The 17,662-nt window shown below is 35.6% G+C and overlaps 1 protein-coding gene and 1 long non-coding RNA gene across 2 annotated transcripts; both read right to left on the minus strand.

The window, feature by feature from the left end:
- On the minus strand, positions 1 to 1,582 carry LOC113312457 (probable LRR receptor-like serine/threonine-protein kinase At4g36180). Its single transcript, XM_026561210.1, has 2 exons — positions 625 to 1,582; positions 1 to 515 (listed from the first exon to the last, which is right to left on the minus strand). The coding sequence occupies exons 1-2, from the start codon at positions 1,580 to 1,582 to the stop codon at positions 1 to 3; spliced, it is 1,473 nt and encodes a 490-aa protein (XP_026416995.1).
- Positions 1,583 to 2,938: 1,356 nt separating this feature from the next.
- LOC113310745 lies at positions 2,939 to 4,343 on the minus strand. Its single transcript, XR_003341364.1, has 2 exons — positions 3,381 to 4,343; positions 2,939 to 3,256 (listed from the first exon to the last, which is right to left on the minus strand). It is a non-coding gene; the product is annotated as an uncharacterized LOC113310745 (long non-coding RNA).
- Positions 4,344 to 17,662: the final 13,319 nt, after the last annotated feature.

The following is a 17,662-nucleotide window of genomic DNA, read 5'->3' on the forward strand; positions in this document are numbered from 1 at the left end:
CTAAACAACAAAGTTCTCTTGTGGGATATGTCCATCCAGTTTATTAAAACTTAAATCCAAAGACTCTAGACTAGACATGTTTCCAACACTCGCTGGGATGTTACTTGAGAAATGATTATGCGACAAATTAAGCATAACAAGTCCATTCAATAAACCTATCTCTTCTGGAATCTTCCCGTCAAGAACGTTACATGATAGATCGATTCCCGAACTATAGTCATACATTATCTCAAATTGCCGCATGGTGCCTTTGATAACCAACTGAAACTGCACACCAATAGAGTTCCTTTGTACGCTTCCAGGACTAGGATTACTTACTAACTTCAACTTTCCCAAACTTACTGGAATTGGACCTGAGAGATTGTTTATCGACAAGTCTAGTATTTGCAGTTCATACAAATCTGTAATCTCTTTAGGAATGGACCCATTAAACTTGTTTGACCTCAAAGAAAGAATCTTAAGGGAATTAAGTGAACCAAGACCAATGGGTATAACACCTTCAAAGCTGTTATTTCCTAAGTAGTGAACATATTGAAGAAGGAATTGAACCTGACAGTTGATTTTCATTCAGACCAATGTATCCAAAACTAGATAGTCTTTCTCCAATTTCTAATGAGATTTCACCTTCGAGTTTATTATGTGGTAAATCAAAACTACTCACACTTAGAGGTGGAAGAGGCAGGGGACTGTGAAGTTTGTTGTTAGACAAATCTAAGTAAACGAGATTTTCAAGTTTGAAGATGCAAGGTGGGATAACTCCTGTGAGGTTATTATGAGACAAATTCAATACTTTAAGTTGAGTCAAAATACAAATAAAAGTAAGGAATACTTTCAAATTGCATGATCCCAGCGCTAAAATCTCTAGTTTAGGCTTCGAGGCATCCAAATGTAAGTTTTCATTCGTATCGATGGTTAGCCTATTTGAGGTAAGATCTAAGGTGGATAGGTGAAATTTGTTGATCAGAGAGATCAATGAAACATTGACCTCTATAGAATTCTTAGAAACGCGAAACTCAACGAGGTTAGTGAGCATGGTAATGCAACTTGGTAGTATTCCTGTAATGTTATTATTTTCTAAAACAAGTCGTCGAAGAGAAACAATCTCGCATATTGAACTTTGTATGGGTCCTTGGAAATTATTCCCTGACAAGTCAAGAAAGTGTAGATTTTTTAGATTGGAGATTGAAGAATGGATAAAACTTGTTATGTTGTTGTAAGAGAGGTCTAGATATTGCAACCTAGAAAGATTGTAGATTGAAGGAGGTAAAGACCCTTGAATGGAACTCATTGAAGCAGAAAGACTGACCAACATTGGTGCATTTGAAATTGAACTCAGAAATGATCTTGATCCGGTTACTTCGTTATCTGATATATCAAGTATTTTCAGTTTCGGCCAGCGATTTTCAAACATGTTTGGTAGATCAAAACGAAGACCAAAATTACCACTGACATCAAGTTTTTGTAGTTGCGGAAGGTAAGGAACTGAACCTTGTAGTCCACAAATAGATAACTCAATAATAGAAAGTGAAGTTAAATTAGCAAGTTGTGCCGGGATCGGAGAACTCAGAAAGTTGTAGTTCATTTTGAGAGAGAATAGACGCGAAAGATTGTAAAAGTATTCGTGTACTGAGAAAAATGGGATGGTGCTATTAGAGTAATATCAAGTCCAGAGCTAAAAGAGATATCAAGATCTCTAAGGTTGGAAAGATACAAAATTGGTTCAACAAGATTTTCTTGGTAAGCAGATTTAGATGTATCGAAACCAATCAACCTTAATACCCCCAGATTCACTAGTACTTTAAGACATTTTGTAGATGATGATTGTAATCAGGTAGTTCCATTTCTTGACGGAAAAATGCAAGACAAATCGAGATACTGTAAATTCGATAAGTTACTAAATTGCGTCGAAATGGATGCTGAAAAGTTTGAGTTGGAGAGATCAAGATGAGCTAGTTTTGTCAGGTAAGAAAACTCATTTGAGATATCTGATTCACTAAAATCATTGAAACCAAGATCAAGATATTCAAGATGAGTGAGCTGGAAAAGAGAAGGAGATAATTTACCTCGTAGGGTTGTATTTGATGGTAGCACATTTTGAGGAAAATATTATTCTCAAGCTTATATCATATTGATGATTTTCAAGCTGCATCTTTCGAAGATTGATGGATATGACATGAGAAGACTCATATGAACACTGAATCCCATGCCAATTGCAACAATTTTGATGTTGGTTGCTAATTTCTTGCCAAGAAGATAATCTATTCGAAGGGTCTTCTAAAGATGACTTAAAGTTTAAGAGAGCCCTTGTTTCCTCTTCATGGCATCCGTGAGTGGCGGCTAATGGGAGGCGTTGAGTGATGCTGATTAATAAAACCAACACTACAAGAAAAACTGGATTAATCGACCAGGCATTTTGTGTTGCAAAAGCTCATATTGAGTCGCTCTAACCCTTAGAACGACTGAGTTTGGCTCTCGCTCCTGAGTTGCAAAAAGTGGGATCTCTATAGACCTAGAGCAGCTAGGCACTCGCTCTAAACATGTTTCAACTACTACCAGCATTTAACTAATATGATTGCTTTAATTTTATTCCAACTATTCTAAGATGAGTCGCTCCAAATATGTTTCAACTACCATCAACGGCTAACCAATATAATTGCTTTAAATTTATTTCAACCATCCTACTGAGTAATATGTTACCATCAACGGCTAACCAATATAATTGCTTTAAATTTATTTCAACCATCCTACTGAGTAATATGTTAAGTTGACAATGGTTTAGGGCGACTCAATTGTCCAATGCTTTAAACTTATCAGAGATTAGTTGCTCTTTCTTCATCGACGGGAATGTTCTGATTGGATAAATGGTCAACGGACAGATTTTGACTCAGATGAATAAAAGTAAAATTAAAATTAATATAGGACACAAATATGAGCAAAATTTAATGCAACATTAATTTTAATTTATTATCACAAAATTCAATTTACAACATCATTTATTAGTCAATTTACAATCTCATATTTTTACAAAAATGAAATACAATCTCTGGGAAAGAAAATTAAAATCTAATGATACATGGCACCATTGAAACAACAACTTCAACCTGCACCCATCAAAGTTCTTGAATTTCACAGGACAATCTTAAATAGATCTGCAATCTAACATCCTTCGATCTGTTCTTTTAGCTCTGATTTCTAGATCATAAGAGTACTCATCCTAAATCTGGTTTCTTCCTCCCCAAAAATGTGAACTTTGGTCCTGCATATATACAAACCAGCAAATTCAAAGTGGAACTAACTATAATCGGGAATCAAACTAAAAGAAAAAAAAAAGGATAAAAACTAGATTAAGAAACAAATCAACAAAACCTGATACTTTTTACCTTCTTCAAAGTATGCGTAGGAGCAAACTTCACTTGATTTGTTTATTCCGAACCAAAGAAAAAAAAAATCAGACCCATTGAAAAAAAAAAATCAAAGAATCATATTTATATATATAGATGAGTTAAGTAACTTATGGTCCAAACGACCAAAGACATATTATCAGTGTAGACAACAAAACTTTATAAAGAGAACAATAAGCTTGAAATCTTGATTAATAACAAATCTTTATGGAAAAGATGACAGATGCATCTAGATACAGAGGAAGATGAATTAGAAATTCTAAACAAATAAAAATCAAATTAACAAACTCAATCATTTAATGGATAAACGAGACCAACTGAATAAGAAACCTATCAATAAAATCTGATATTTTGTGATAATTTATTCATTCAAAGATAGAAAAAAAAAATCAGACCCATTTGAGAAAATCAAAAACTCCTAATGCAACCAATTTCATATAGATTTTAATTAATTTATGGTCCAAAACGGCAAAGAGATAACTGTTCTGTTTACACATCAAAGCATGAAGCCCTGATTAGTAACAAATCTTAAAGGAAAACATGGATATGAAGAGAGAGGCATAGAGATGCAGATCAATATAGAGGAATAAGAAACGAAACCTTAATACCTAAACACTGTTATTACTACAATCAATCATTGCAGACAAAGAAATATCTTAATAACAAAATCAAAAATTTTGAATCATTCGTTAGTAAATCCAACCCAATGAACAACAATTAACAAACAAATTTTATCAATTAACCCAATGAGAACAAGATCTATTGAGAATCTAAGATGGAGGAAAGAAGAAGATGAGAAAAGTAGGAGAAGGAGGCGCAACTGCTTCTACGAGAGAGAGGAATGAAAAGAGTTATCCAAAGGAATTAGGTTTTCCTATAAACTTTATGTGGAAAGGAAAATTACAGGCCGTTGGATGGCATAGAGAAGAAACCAAATTGATGGATGAGATTTATCTCATCTTCCACGTTTCGAAACAACGGGACATTAGTCCACTACTAATCTTTATCAAAATCCGTATGAGCTTTCTTTGTAAGTTGATATCCGTAGGATTATAGACTTTAGTTCTCTATTGGTTGGAACAATCTCATGCGGATCCTCATGGATTTGTGTTTCTTTTAAGTAGATTTGTGTTTCTTTCGTAAGGCATCCACTTGTGGATGGTGAAGTTTCGTATTTCGGAATATTTTCATTTTTTGTAGGAATATAGAATTTTACATGAGGAACATATAACCAAAATATTAGCTTCAAATTCATTTTCGGTTGAGCTCAGTAGAAAAAATGACGTGTTTCTTTAAAGTAGATTTGTGTTTCTTTCATAAGGCATTCATTTATGGATGGTGAAGTTTCGTATTTCGGAATATTTTAATTTTTGGTAGGAATGTAGAATTTTGCACGAGGAACATGTTAACAAAATATTAGCTTCAAATTCATTTCCGGTTGAGCTCATTAGAAAAAATGACGTGTTTCTTTAAAGTAGATTTGTGTTTCTTTCATAAGGCATTCATTTATGGATGGTGAAGTTTCGTATTGCGGAATATTTTCATTTTTGGTATAAATGTAGAGTTTTATATGAGGAACATGTCACCCAAAAATTAGCTTCAAATTCATTGCAGGTTGAGCTTAGTAGAAAAATGACGCTAAAATGTGAAGATTATATCGATATAACCATGTCAATGGATCCTACCCGATTTTTTAATTTGCAATGATTCAATAATTTTTTCATATGAAACTTTAAGTTTATCGCCTATAAATAATTAATATGACAACTGCTAATTTAATTTTCAAATAAAATTATAGTAGAATCTTGGGTGAATGAGAATTTGTTTTTTTAGAACAGAGCCTACTTAAATAAATTTTGATTTTTCGCCCAATCAATCAACGACCATATTTTCCATTCTTTTTATTTCTCATTTCCTAATGCGTTTCCATTTAATACTAGTTCTGAAGCATTAATTAAAAAAGAAAAACGCACTAGATTAGTATTACACAAGTGGGAATGCGATTTCCATAAAATCGCTTAAAAAAACTTGATTAAGAAAGGATGGATTTGTCTAGTCCCATTTAATTGGTTCATTGGCATTTTTATCATTCAATCCAATTATTCCAAGTTATATGTATTTTAGTCGATGATGTCTTTCCGCCTAAACCCAAGAGGTATCCATACTGTACCTAAGGTGAAGAATTCAATCATCTTGTCTAAGGTGCAATTTTAGTTAGCAATGAATTTTAGATTTAAGATTTTCAAGTTTGACATGAATTCAATAGATTTAGATCGAGTGTTTTGATGATCAGATTTGGGTTTGGAGATTGATGTTTCTTAATTTAGAGATGTTGAAACATAGAGTTCTTCTGCGGTTCAGGTGAAGGGATATGACTTGGAAGAAGAATATTTTTTTGGTCTCTTTCTTGCACAATCAAAAAGTTTACAGAGACAAGTCCGTAAACTTGATTTGCATGTGAGAGTACTTCGATGATTTCGGAAATCACATAACTTTGTCGGTATGTGTACTGGTATTAACCGAGTTCCGGAGTTCACATAACTTTATTTGGTATGCGTACCGGTATGTATACCAAAATGGTTTCGGGACCAACAATTCTTTTCTAGTATGCATTGGGGTTTGCATACTGATTCAGGTTCTTGAGTTCATATACTTTTTAAATTGTGCATACTGGTATGCGTATCAAAAATCTGTTGTCGATATATAACTACTTCGATACGTGCACTGGGTACATGAATTAAGGCTTCATACCTTAGTATTTTCCCTAGTTTCTAAGAATGGTATGCATACTCTATTCTAACATGATCAATGGCCCAGATTATCGCACGTATATTTTTCACGTGCACTTGAGTTCTATATTTTTGGAAGGGGAATATATACTAGCCCATTTTTCATTTTTTATACGGTATATGAAAACCCATTAATATATTACTAGATATGTAAATCCCATAATTAATTATATTATTACTAGTCTATTAATAATATACGGATTAGTCATTACTATTAGGGATGTAAAATTGTGGGTGATCCCTAAATTAAATTTATATCATAAAAAAAAAAATTAACAAAAAATTTATATCATAACGAAGTCGCCCCACAGCCCATGCTCTTATTGGCAACTCGTTATTATGATGCTATCGTGAAGGCCATACCATCTACTTTTGTTATGTCCGAGCGTGACTCGATCCTATGGCAGTGTAATAGGAAACCCCATGCATAAGACTATTCCATGTCCTCCTAGTTGAAAATTGGGTTATGTTCTAAGTTCAATACATATCGTCAAGAAGTCTTGAAGTAATATCATGTTCTGGCATATTGTACACTGGTACGTTCTTACATAGTTTTCGACTTATAGTAGTTCACTCCCGGCTAGGTTTCGACCTTGGAGCCATTTTCTTTTTCGAAGTCGTCGGAAAAAGATTTCATCCGTTATATATTAATGTTATCCAATCTCTCTCGGCCTCACTCAATTTCTCTTAGATTCCCATTGGTTTAATTATAAGGTTACCGATTAATTCAAATCAAATTTCTGTCCACTTCATTTAATTTTATTTGTTACCAGTTAATCTTACCAAATTTGGTTGCCGCATTCATTTTCAATCAGATATATCGGTTTTCTTCTAATTATTCATCATTTTAACCGTATGCGCCGATTGACTATAGTCAATTTCACATGTTATCAATCAATTTTATTCAATATCACTCGATTGCTCCTGGAGTCAATGGGTTTATATGGTTAACTATTAAATCATATCGAATTTTCATTTAGTACACTTAAAAAAAAAATTATCTGTCAGTTCTACTTTATGTCGGTCGACCTCACCCACTTTCTCTTGTATTACATCGGCTTCTCATGTTATTGATAATTTTAGCCGAATGTCCATACTCTTTAGTCAATTTCACCTGTTATATATTAACCTTATCCAACATCGCTCACTCCACACGATTTTCCTTGGATTCCATGGGTATAATTGTATTATTGCCTATTAATTTCAAACGAATTTCACCCGTTATTAATCAAATTTATTCAACAGTTACTCGATTTTTCTTGGATTCCATGCGTTTATATGGTTGACTATTAAGTCAACTCAGATATCCATTTAGTTCACTTAATTTATCCGAGACCAAAAATTTCACCTTGGCCAAGCTGATTTCTATTTTTCACCGAGATGAGAACTGATGCGTTAATCGGCATAATTGACCAAGTTCCACATATTTTTTGACCGAAGGAATTATCAATATAATTTTAAATTTTCAAGGGTTCGGTAAAGCTCCGAGATCTATTTCATGTTGTAGGATAGTTTTTTGGTTTCTTTTGTTTGTTTTTTTCTTCTCATTTGAAACCAGTTAAAACAGTAGTAGCCAGAAAATGACCGAGCGGACTGGGATCGGTTTCAAACGCAACCGATCCATCAACAGTTCAGTGGCAGTTTTGAAATCGAAAACCGAGGTGTATACGGTTTGGTCAATGGTTTTTCCTAAAATCCAGACCGACATGCCATTGTGCACCCTTAATAGTAAACTAAGATAACAACCATGATCCGTATGACACTAATCTAACTAATAAGAAACTAAAATGAGATCATTATTGGTTTCAAATGCCTACTTCCAAAACTGACTTCTCTTTTGAACATGTGGTGGCCGCTTAAACTTGGTTGCTCATAGAGAGGTTGTACCAACCGATTCATTTGTTAGTTGCTAGGAGTCGGTGCCTCAAAGTAAATAGCTACCTGAGCACTTTTCAAGCTGTTATAGATGACTTGAAAGAGTGATGTAGCGAGCAAACACATTCAGTCGTGGCTAGATATTAGATGACACAGGTTTGTAGCCGCCAAACTTTATGGCAGTTGCAACTTTGGATGCTTAAACCCTTAAAATGACTAAAATTATGGGCTCTTGCTGGGATTTTGGTCGCTTAAGCCATGTTTTCTTGTAGTGCAAGAAGACGAAATGAAGTGGAAATGATGTTATTTCAGTTATTGTCTTACTAAATGAATTCATGTCTAACAAAAACTAAATTAGTAGCTTTGCTGATTATTTATAGAATTGTTGATGAATGATTTCGCAGAATGACTTACGTGATTACTGCAGTTATTTGCATTTGCTTTTAATTCTTTGCCCCCACTTAATATTAATGGGGGTGGTTGAAGTTGGTCCCAGATATGAACCCTTTACTACAAGTAGCTAGCTAGATAAGAAGAATTGCATTGTCGCAGGAAATTCTTAGCAGTCGCGCAATTATTATGTTTCATTCATTAACTATTAGTACCAGTGTCGGCCGACTTGACTTGAAAAATCAAATAAACACTAGTTTTAGCCGCTCTTTTCCAAATAAGGGACTTTTTGATCGAAACTGCTTGCTGACAAGCTAATTCCTTCATCATTCAACTATTCTGGTGTTTAATTATTGGCCCCAAAACAAAAAATGGGTTACTGGTACAGTAGTACCTAGCTTCTAATGTAGATTTTGAGCTGACTTGGTAGTATACATTTCAGTTGTAGGGGAAGTATGAAACTGATGTAGATGTTGATGACGAACTCATACATTTAAATACATGTATTCCTTTCGCGGATCAAACAAACTAACATTCTCGCTAGAAAATAAAAAGAGAAACGAGATGGTGGTGAACCACATATTGTAGGGTATGCGGATCTTCTCCCTCGCCACTAGCTTTTGCTTCGACCTTCAACTTATTATTCGGACCTTGGTCAATCTGCACTCTTCCCTGCATATTGATGGCTAGGAGCCTAGGAATGCTCTATTCTCATATGAATCCTCTTCATCAAATTGAAAACGCCATTCCCGTGGATCGAACCATGGTCACCCGGGTGACAAGCGAGAATACTCACCAACATACTGCAACGACCTTGTAGTGGTTCCAGTTCTTGCCTTCTTGGGCGTCTTTTCTAGAGCACTACCATTTTGAATCATGACGTTGGAATTTAACTTCAGAATAGTCGTCATTGAAGAGATTTACAGTGCAAAATGTTATTTCTACATATGCATCGAAATGCACTAATAAGACTTTCAGCCGAATCAACGCGCAATAACCCGATTTATCACTTTTATCGCAGGTATGGGGCATGGACCTTCAGTTCGCTTATTAGTTTCCGGGAATGTTTCATTGCGGACTTGGGGTTAATTTCAGATTTAACAGTCAAACGGGACGTCAACGGGACCGGTATCACGGGGTCTAAAATACTTATCGCGGGTCTAAAATACTTATCGCCTTTCAATGACCTTAGATCATTACTGTGTGTACCTAATTAACACCAATTTCACACGTCTTCGGGTCATTTAATGTCCAGCTCTGTAAAAAATTGAAAGGGCAAAAATATTCAGCGTGACACGTAATATAATCACAATCACAACAGATTGTGTTTGTGCGAAATGCAAATAATGGGTTTTCATGAGATTCAATCGAAGGATTTTGTCAATTATGAAAATAAAAGGAAATAATTCAAGTTATCGGTAGGTGATATTAAACCTAGCTAACTAAAGCATGATCGGAATAAAAGGTGTGTCCAACGATTAAATGTGGATTTACGGATTACCTAATTTTATAACAGTAGCAGACGAAAAAAAAGAAAGGTTTCAGGTTTTTCCAGTGCCTAGATACTAAGTACAAAATTTTGGAACACCTGGAGAGTATTTTCGTTGCAATCTAAGGGTCAACATTTCTTGTTGGATATTGTCAAATAAGAGCAACAATGAATCCCCTCTCATTCTAATTATACCTTCTCTACACCAACAATTTGAAAAATTTATCTCAATTAATTATCTTTAATCTCACAATAATCTTATGAAAGATGGCTTAATCCAAAGTTCATCATGCTATGTTTACTCTAGAAGAAATTTATCTATTGGTTGAGCTTATTTATTATAATTACATGATCTTATGCATCATGAAAAATCTTTGGCAACGTGTTCATAAAAATTTAGTCCTAAAGTCTGGACACCCGAGAATGCGTGATCCTGCCGGCTCGTTTTTAAACAATCAGTAGAAAAGTACTGGCGTTTGAATCTTTTGTAATGCAAATCAATCGAGTGATAATGATAAGGCGTGAAACCGATTATGAAGTGTTAAGAAAAAATTGAAAATTTCAACCTACAAATTTAATTTCTTAACTTGTTTTGATCCTTAACTTATTTTGTTCGTGAAATTGCATGAATGAAGAGCTCTACTGGAATGACAATTGTAGAGACGTAAAAGTTTGGTTTTGAAGGTTGTTTCGACATCCTGTAGGTGTTGAAAAAAATTCAACCTTTATTGGTTGGAAGTTTTTCCACCACCTCCATCTCAATAAAGACGTAAATTGAACAGTTTTAATCACATGTATTTTACTTTCAATTAAATATGTTAGTTGAACCCATGTGAATTGCTATCGAAGTCTGTTGTGAAGCTTAAATGCCAAAACTTACATTTGATTGCTTTCTAAAGCCAGACTTTGTAATAGATTAGACTTAGGTTGTAGAAGCGTGGGATGAAATACTTCAAGTTATCCTTGAAGAATTAAAGACTAAGACTGAAGATTAGACGAAGACATCATCCACTGATTATTACTCTCCCATTTATCCATCTATCAGACTGAAGGTAGCTTTTGCTGGTTTGTTGTGAATGAAGAATATATTCACATTTGGAATGACCCATTGGTGAAAAATCTTATGAAGAAAACCATGCTCAATATTAATTTGGTTACCATGATATTGTAAAGGTGAAAAATCTGATTGTGTAGAATGAACACAGTTTGGATGAAGTCAAGCTGCAGCAGCTCTGCTGCCAATCTGAGGTAGAAGATATTGTAGATCCATATTCCACCTGATAATGATAATCAAGTGATAATATAATTTGGACTCATCATCTTAATGGTATATTTTCAGCTATCCTTCCTAAAAACTCTTAATATACAACCATCTACTTCCTCTAGCTCGGAGTTTCCCGGAAAAATTTCTAGAAAGTTAGAAACCTTACTCCTAAAATTGGGATGTTCATTTGGAGATTTCTCAAGAATGGACTGGCAATGGTTAGCAGTATTACGAAGTACACTGTAATACCCCAATTCGGCAAACAAGGTTCGCCAATTGGAATATAGGTAATGTTTTGTCATTTCTTAGCACTATGGCATGTTTAGCATATATAATTTGCCCCACAGCTGGCAAAGCGGTTTGCAATTAGGCATGCTCTGGAATGTGTAATTTGGGGATGGGCGACCTCCCTGGAAGCTGATGTTGGATGACCGCAACGGTGCTCGTTGAAGACCACACACTGCTGGATAACCATAATGGCTAAGTGGGGTAATATCAATGGAGGGTCGGGTTATTACAAATGGTATCAGAGCCGATAACGGGTCACGTGTCGAGGGTGAGAGAGTATGATGTACGGATTGGGTCAGAAACTGGTCTCATGAGTGGCAGGAAACATCGAATATCTGGACTTGTATATATATTCTGGAACCGAGGATGACTCCAATATAAGGTGATGGTATTGTAATACCTCAATTCGAAAAGCAGGGTTCGCCGATTGGAATATAGGTAATGGTTTATCATTTCCGAGCATCCAGGCCTTGTCAGCATAATTTTCCACAGAGATGGAAAAAAATGCAATTAAGCATGCTCGGGCGGGAGTAATCCAGGGATGGGTGAATTCCCGTTAAGCTGTTGTTGTATGACTGCAACGGTGCCTGTTAAAAACCTCATATTCTTGGATAACTCCAGTATCTAAGTGGGGACAATATTGATAAATGGCCGGGTCATTAGATACGTAAATGATGTTAGCGCAGGTTATAGATTTTTTCATTCAGAAATAGAGATAATTGAGCATTCCTGCCTTCATTGCCATGATATACAAGTTGTATTGTTTGCATCCATTATGAATCTTATAACGGGTGAATCTCCACAAGCTTTATTTCACTATACTGCAAGTTGTCGCATAGAAGGAGGCGACTACTCTAAGCTCAAAATGGGTGCTTGTTTATTCTAGGCTATGTGAAAGTGAAGGAATAATATCATTCAATAATGGTATGTTTAGCATCCAGTCTGTCATCAAGGAATCCATGTGTACTGTTTTAACATGGAAGTTGTTACTGATGAAAAATGATGTGACCCCTACATAAACACATATTACGAGGACTCAAAAGGGATTTTGGGAGCCTCTTGGTGCAAAAAAAAAAGATCAATTTTGGTGGAATAACATATCCAAAGAGGTGTGTGTGTAGTGTTGTTGCAAGAGATAGTGTTGCTGACTTTCAGTTCCGCAAGAATAAAGTGCTTAACTTTACTTCTATTGTTGAGGTTGAGGCCTGTAGAGCTTTACAGACAGTGGAGTTGCAAAAAGAAAAGGTTTCAGGGATATAGTTATTGAAAAAGGTCGGCTTCTTAATCATCATTGAAAAAGCGGGGGTCTAACAACCTCACCCAATATTTCTCTTAGCAATCTGTATGGACTAACTCCAATATACATTCAAGAGAATCAACTAGATAGTCAGATTCAATCTTAATAAAAAGTATATCAAAGAGTTTTATCTCAATCTCTCAATTCAATCCGCAATCAAACAAATAAGAATTTGCGAGCCTGATTGATTATAAGAGAAATAACTTGAACGGTACCAAAGACCAATGTTTAAGGATCAATTAATTCCAATCAACAACCAAAGGTTGGATTTACCAATTGATCAATTCAACGCACAATCTGTGATATTTCAATTATATAATAAAATATAATGCGGAAAAGAAATAACACATACACCACAAGTTTTGTTAACGAGGAAACCGCAAATGCAGAAAAACCCCGGGACCTAGTCCAGATTTGAACACCACACTATATTAAGCCGCTACAGACACTAGCCTACTGCAAAGCTAACTTCGGTCTGGAATGTAGTTGAACCCTAATCAATCTCACACTGATTCAAGGTACAGTCGTGCTCCTTACATCTTTGATCCCAGCAGGATACTACGCATTTGATTCCCTTAGCTGATCTCACCCACAACTAAGATGTTGCTACGACCCAAAGTCGAAGACTTGATAAAAAAATCTGTATCACACATAAAAGTCTATTGAATAGATAAATTTGTCTCCCACAGATATACCTACGATTTTTTATTCCTTTTTTTGATAAATCAAGGTGAACATGAACCAATTGATAACCCAGACTTATATTCCCGAAGAACAACCTAGTATTATCAATCACCTCACAATAATCTTAATCGATTAACGAACAAGATATTGTGGAATCACAAACGATGAGACGAAGATGTTTGTGACTACTTTTCAATCTTTCCTATCGGAGATATAAATCTCAATCCAATCTTATGATTGTAATCAAACACGATAGAAAACAGCAAGACCAGATCTCGCAACTACAAAGAAAATAGTTGGGTCTGGCTTCACAATCCCAATGAAGTCTTTAAAATCGTTAACCTAAAGGGTTTCGTGAAAAACCTAAGGTTAAAGGAGAATTGACTCTAGTTATGCAACTAGTATCACACATGAGGTGTGGGGATTAGGTTTCCCAGTTGCTAGAGTTCTCCTTTATATAGATTTCAAATCAGGTTTTCAATCTAAGCTACCTTGGTAACAAAGCATTCAATATTCACAGTTAGATGAAAACTTGATTAGATTCAAGCTAATATCTTTCAACCGTTAGACCGAACTTATCTTGTTATACACAAATGAAATGTACTTTCATTTAGGTTTGAGTAACCGTACCCAAACGTGTACACTTAGTTGGTTCAACAATAGTTAACCAATGGTTATCCATATGAGCATTTTCATATCAACCTTATTCATCTTCACCATAACTAGTTCAAATGACTCAAATGAATCTAGTTAGAGAGTTGTTCAATTGCTTAGATCTCATAGAAGTATACAAGACACAATTGAAGCAAAATCGATTTTGATTCACTCAAATCAATTCATGAACATTATAGCCACGGTTTGCAAAGATTGCATTCCTTATTATATAAATGTTTTAGTTCATGAACAAACCGATTTTAGAAAGTAACCTACTTATGTATGCAAACAGGAACGCATACTTAAGTACCCGGATTGAGTTTTTTTTTTACTTCCAAACTCCAGCAGAAATTCACGGACGTGAAAGTTCCGCCAGTATGCGTACGGGTACGCATACTTTAGGTTCATGGTTTTGGACTTTTACACAAATATGAGAACACACTATGTTTATATCTAAACATGGTTACTTGTTCTAAACTCTCATTTCAATCATTGAAATTTTCTTAGAGGATGTTGAAATAGTTGTTATCCACAAACTATTTTCATCAAAGCGATTTTCAAGTTATTGAAATAATCAACATGACTTTCGTCACGAGTAAAGATGAACTTGGCTAAAGCGAAAGTTTACCAACACATATTTCGAGATATAGATAAGCAAGATACACTCGGGCCGAAATAGAAAATGTGTATAATTGAAGTCTATATAGCAATATTGTTAGAGCATTTCTCGGTCGAACTCGCATGTGTTGCTATCTCAAGCATGTTTGTCAATGTTAGTGATCAAAACTATAAGTCTTGATTTCTAGTCTACTATAGCTATTTCTCGGACTAGGATAGAAAGTGTAGTTGAGCTCAAGAACTTCATGGCGATTCATCATACAAGAATAAGAACTACTCAAGGAACCGGTGGAACTTCTCGACAAAAAGGTATGTGAAGACTTGAACTTATCTATCACTCAAAAGTCTATCTATTCTATCTCATACTTCTTGAGACAAAAAGTCTTATGCTATATATAGACTTTGATTATACACAGTTGGTATTTCGAGCTGAGTATACCTCGCCTATCCATATCTCAAAATATGTGTTGGTAAGCTTTTCGCTTCGACCAAGTTTATCTTTACCTAGTGACGAAAGTCATGATATGTTTCAATCACTTTGAAAATTGCTTTGACGAAGAATGTTTCAATGATTGGAATGAGAGTTTAGATTACATAACCAATGATGGACATAAGCATTATTGTGGAAACACATTTATGTATAAGTCCTATTCCTTGAACCAAAGTTTGCGAACTTTGTTGATCAAGAGAACCGGAAGAATGGCGTGAGCCAAGTCCGCGAACTCCCGAAGTTCTCAAACCCGAGAATTTCTGCTGGAGTTGACAAACTAGTGCGTGAAGCTAAGTACCGAACTCAGTCCGTGAACCCAGTCCGCGAACCGGCGAGGTTATCATCCCGAGAATTTCTGCTGGAGTTTGTAAACTCTGCCCGGTAACTTAAGTCCGCGAACCAAGTCTGCTAACTTAAGAAGGTTATATATCTGAAGATGATTTCTGAACTTAAACTTAAAAAGACTAAGGAATGCAGTTTGTAAACCGTGGCTATAAAAGTTCATGAACCGATTCGAGTGAATCAAGTCATCTTTGCTGCAATTGTGTCTTGTGTAGTTACATAAGAATTCTTTGCAATTGAACAACTCTCTAACTAGTTCATTTGATTCATGTGAACTAGTTATGGTGAAGAAGAACATGGTTGATATGAAATGCTCATATGGCTAACCTTTTGGTTAACTATTATTGAACCAACAAGTACATACGTTTGGGTACAGTTAACAAACCTAGAAGCATGCATTTCAATTGTGTGTAACAAGCTAAATTCGATCTAACGATTGAGAAATATTAGCTTGAATCTAAATCAGGTTTTCATCTAACGATGGATATTGGTTGCTTTGTTACCAAGGTAACTTAATGTCAAACCCTGATTTGAAAGACTATATAAGGGGACATCTAGCATCAATGCAAAACTAATCCCCACATCTTACGTGTGATACTAGCTTGCGTGCTAGAGTCGGTTCTCCTTTAACCTTTGGTTTTCTTCTTCTAAAACCAGGTTAACGACTTAAAGACTTCATTGGGATTGTGAAGCCAGACCGATACTATTTTATCGTAGTTGTGTGATATGATCTTGCATCTTCTATCATACGAGTACAATCATATCGATTGGCTTAAGATTGATATCTCCGATAGGAAAGATATAAAAAGTAATCACAAACATCTTCGACTCATCGTTTGTGATTCCACAACATCTTGTTTCGCTACCATACGATTAAGATTGTTGTGAGGTGATTGATAACTCTAGGCTGTTCTTCGGGAATATAAGACCGGATTATCAATTGGTTCATGTTCACCTTGATTATTATCAAAATACGGAACAAAACCTTTTAGGGTTTATCTGTGGGAGACAGATTAATCCTTCGATAGACTTGTCTGTGTGAGACAGATTTGTTTTTCATCAAGTCTTCGACTTTGGGTCGTAGAAACTCTTAGTTGTGGGTGAGATCAGCTAAGGGAATCAAGTGCGCAGTATCCTGCTGGGATCAGAGGCGTAGGGAGTACAACTGTACCTTAGATCAGTGGGAGACTGATTGGGGTTCAACTACAGTCCAGTCCGAAGTTAGCTTGGAGTAGGCTAGTGTTTGTAGCGGCTTAACACAGTGTGTGTCCAATCTGGACTAGGTCCTGGGGTTTTTATGCATTTTCGGTTTCCTCGTTAAAAAAATTTCTGGTGTCTGTGTTATTTCAGTTTCCGCATTATATTGTTTTATCTTTATAATTGAAATAATACAGGTTGTGCGTTAGATCATCAATTAGAGTAATCCAACCTTTGGCTGTTGATTGTCATTGATTGATCCTCGGATATTGGTCTTTGGTACCATCCTAGTTATTCCTTGTATTTGATTAGAACTCGCAGTTCCTGCTTGATTAAATCAAAACAAGAGAGAGATTTAACTCCTTGAGATACTTTTACCTAGATTGAGTCTGACTGTCTAGTTGATTCTCTAGAAAGTATTTTGGAGTTAGTCCATACAGATTTCTAAGCGAAATATTGGGTGGTGTTATTAGACCCCCGCTTTTTCAATTGGTATCAGAGTAGGCAAACACGTTCAAGACCTTACAAGTCTGTGTTTGTAGCGATCTGACTCTATGGGAAGTTGTGCTATCTCAGTAAACGTACCACCAGTCTTTGATGGCTCAAACTACCTATGGTGGAAAGTTGCGATGCGTACTTTTCTTCAATCGCGTGATTTCCAATCATGGGTTTATGTTGTAAATGGCTATGAGGTTCCCGTTGTTATAGTTGAAAATGTTACCATGCCTAAAAACATCGGTACATATACTGTTGCCGAGTCTCTTGATGCAAAGAAAAACTCCGACGGTTTGAATGCCATCATGCATGGCATTACCCCAGATCTTCGACACCATGTGGATTCTTGCTCCACGTCTAAAGATGCTTGGGATACTTTAGAAACTGTA

The sequence above is a fragment of the Papaver somniferum genome, chromosome 9 (assembly GCF_003573695.1).
Source record: "Papaver somniferum cultivar HN1 chromosome 9, ASM357369v1, whole genome shotgun sequence".
NCBI lineage: Eukaryota > Viridiplantae > Streptophyta > Magnoliopsida > Ranunculales > Papaveraceae > Papaver > Papaver somniferum.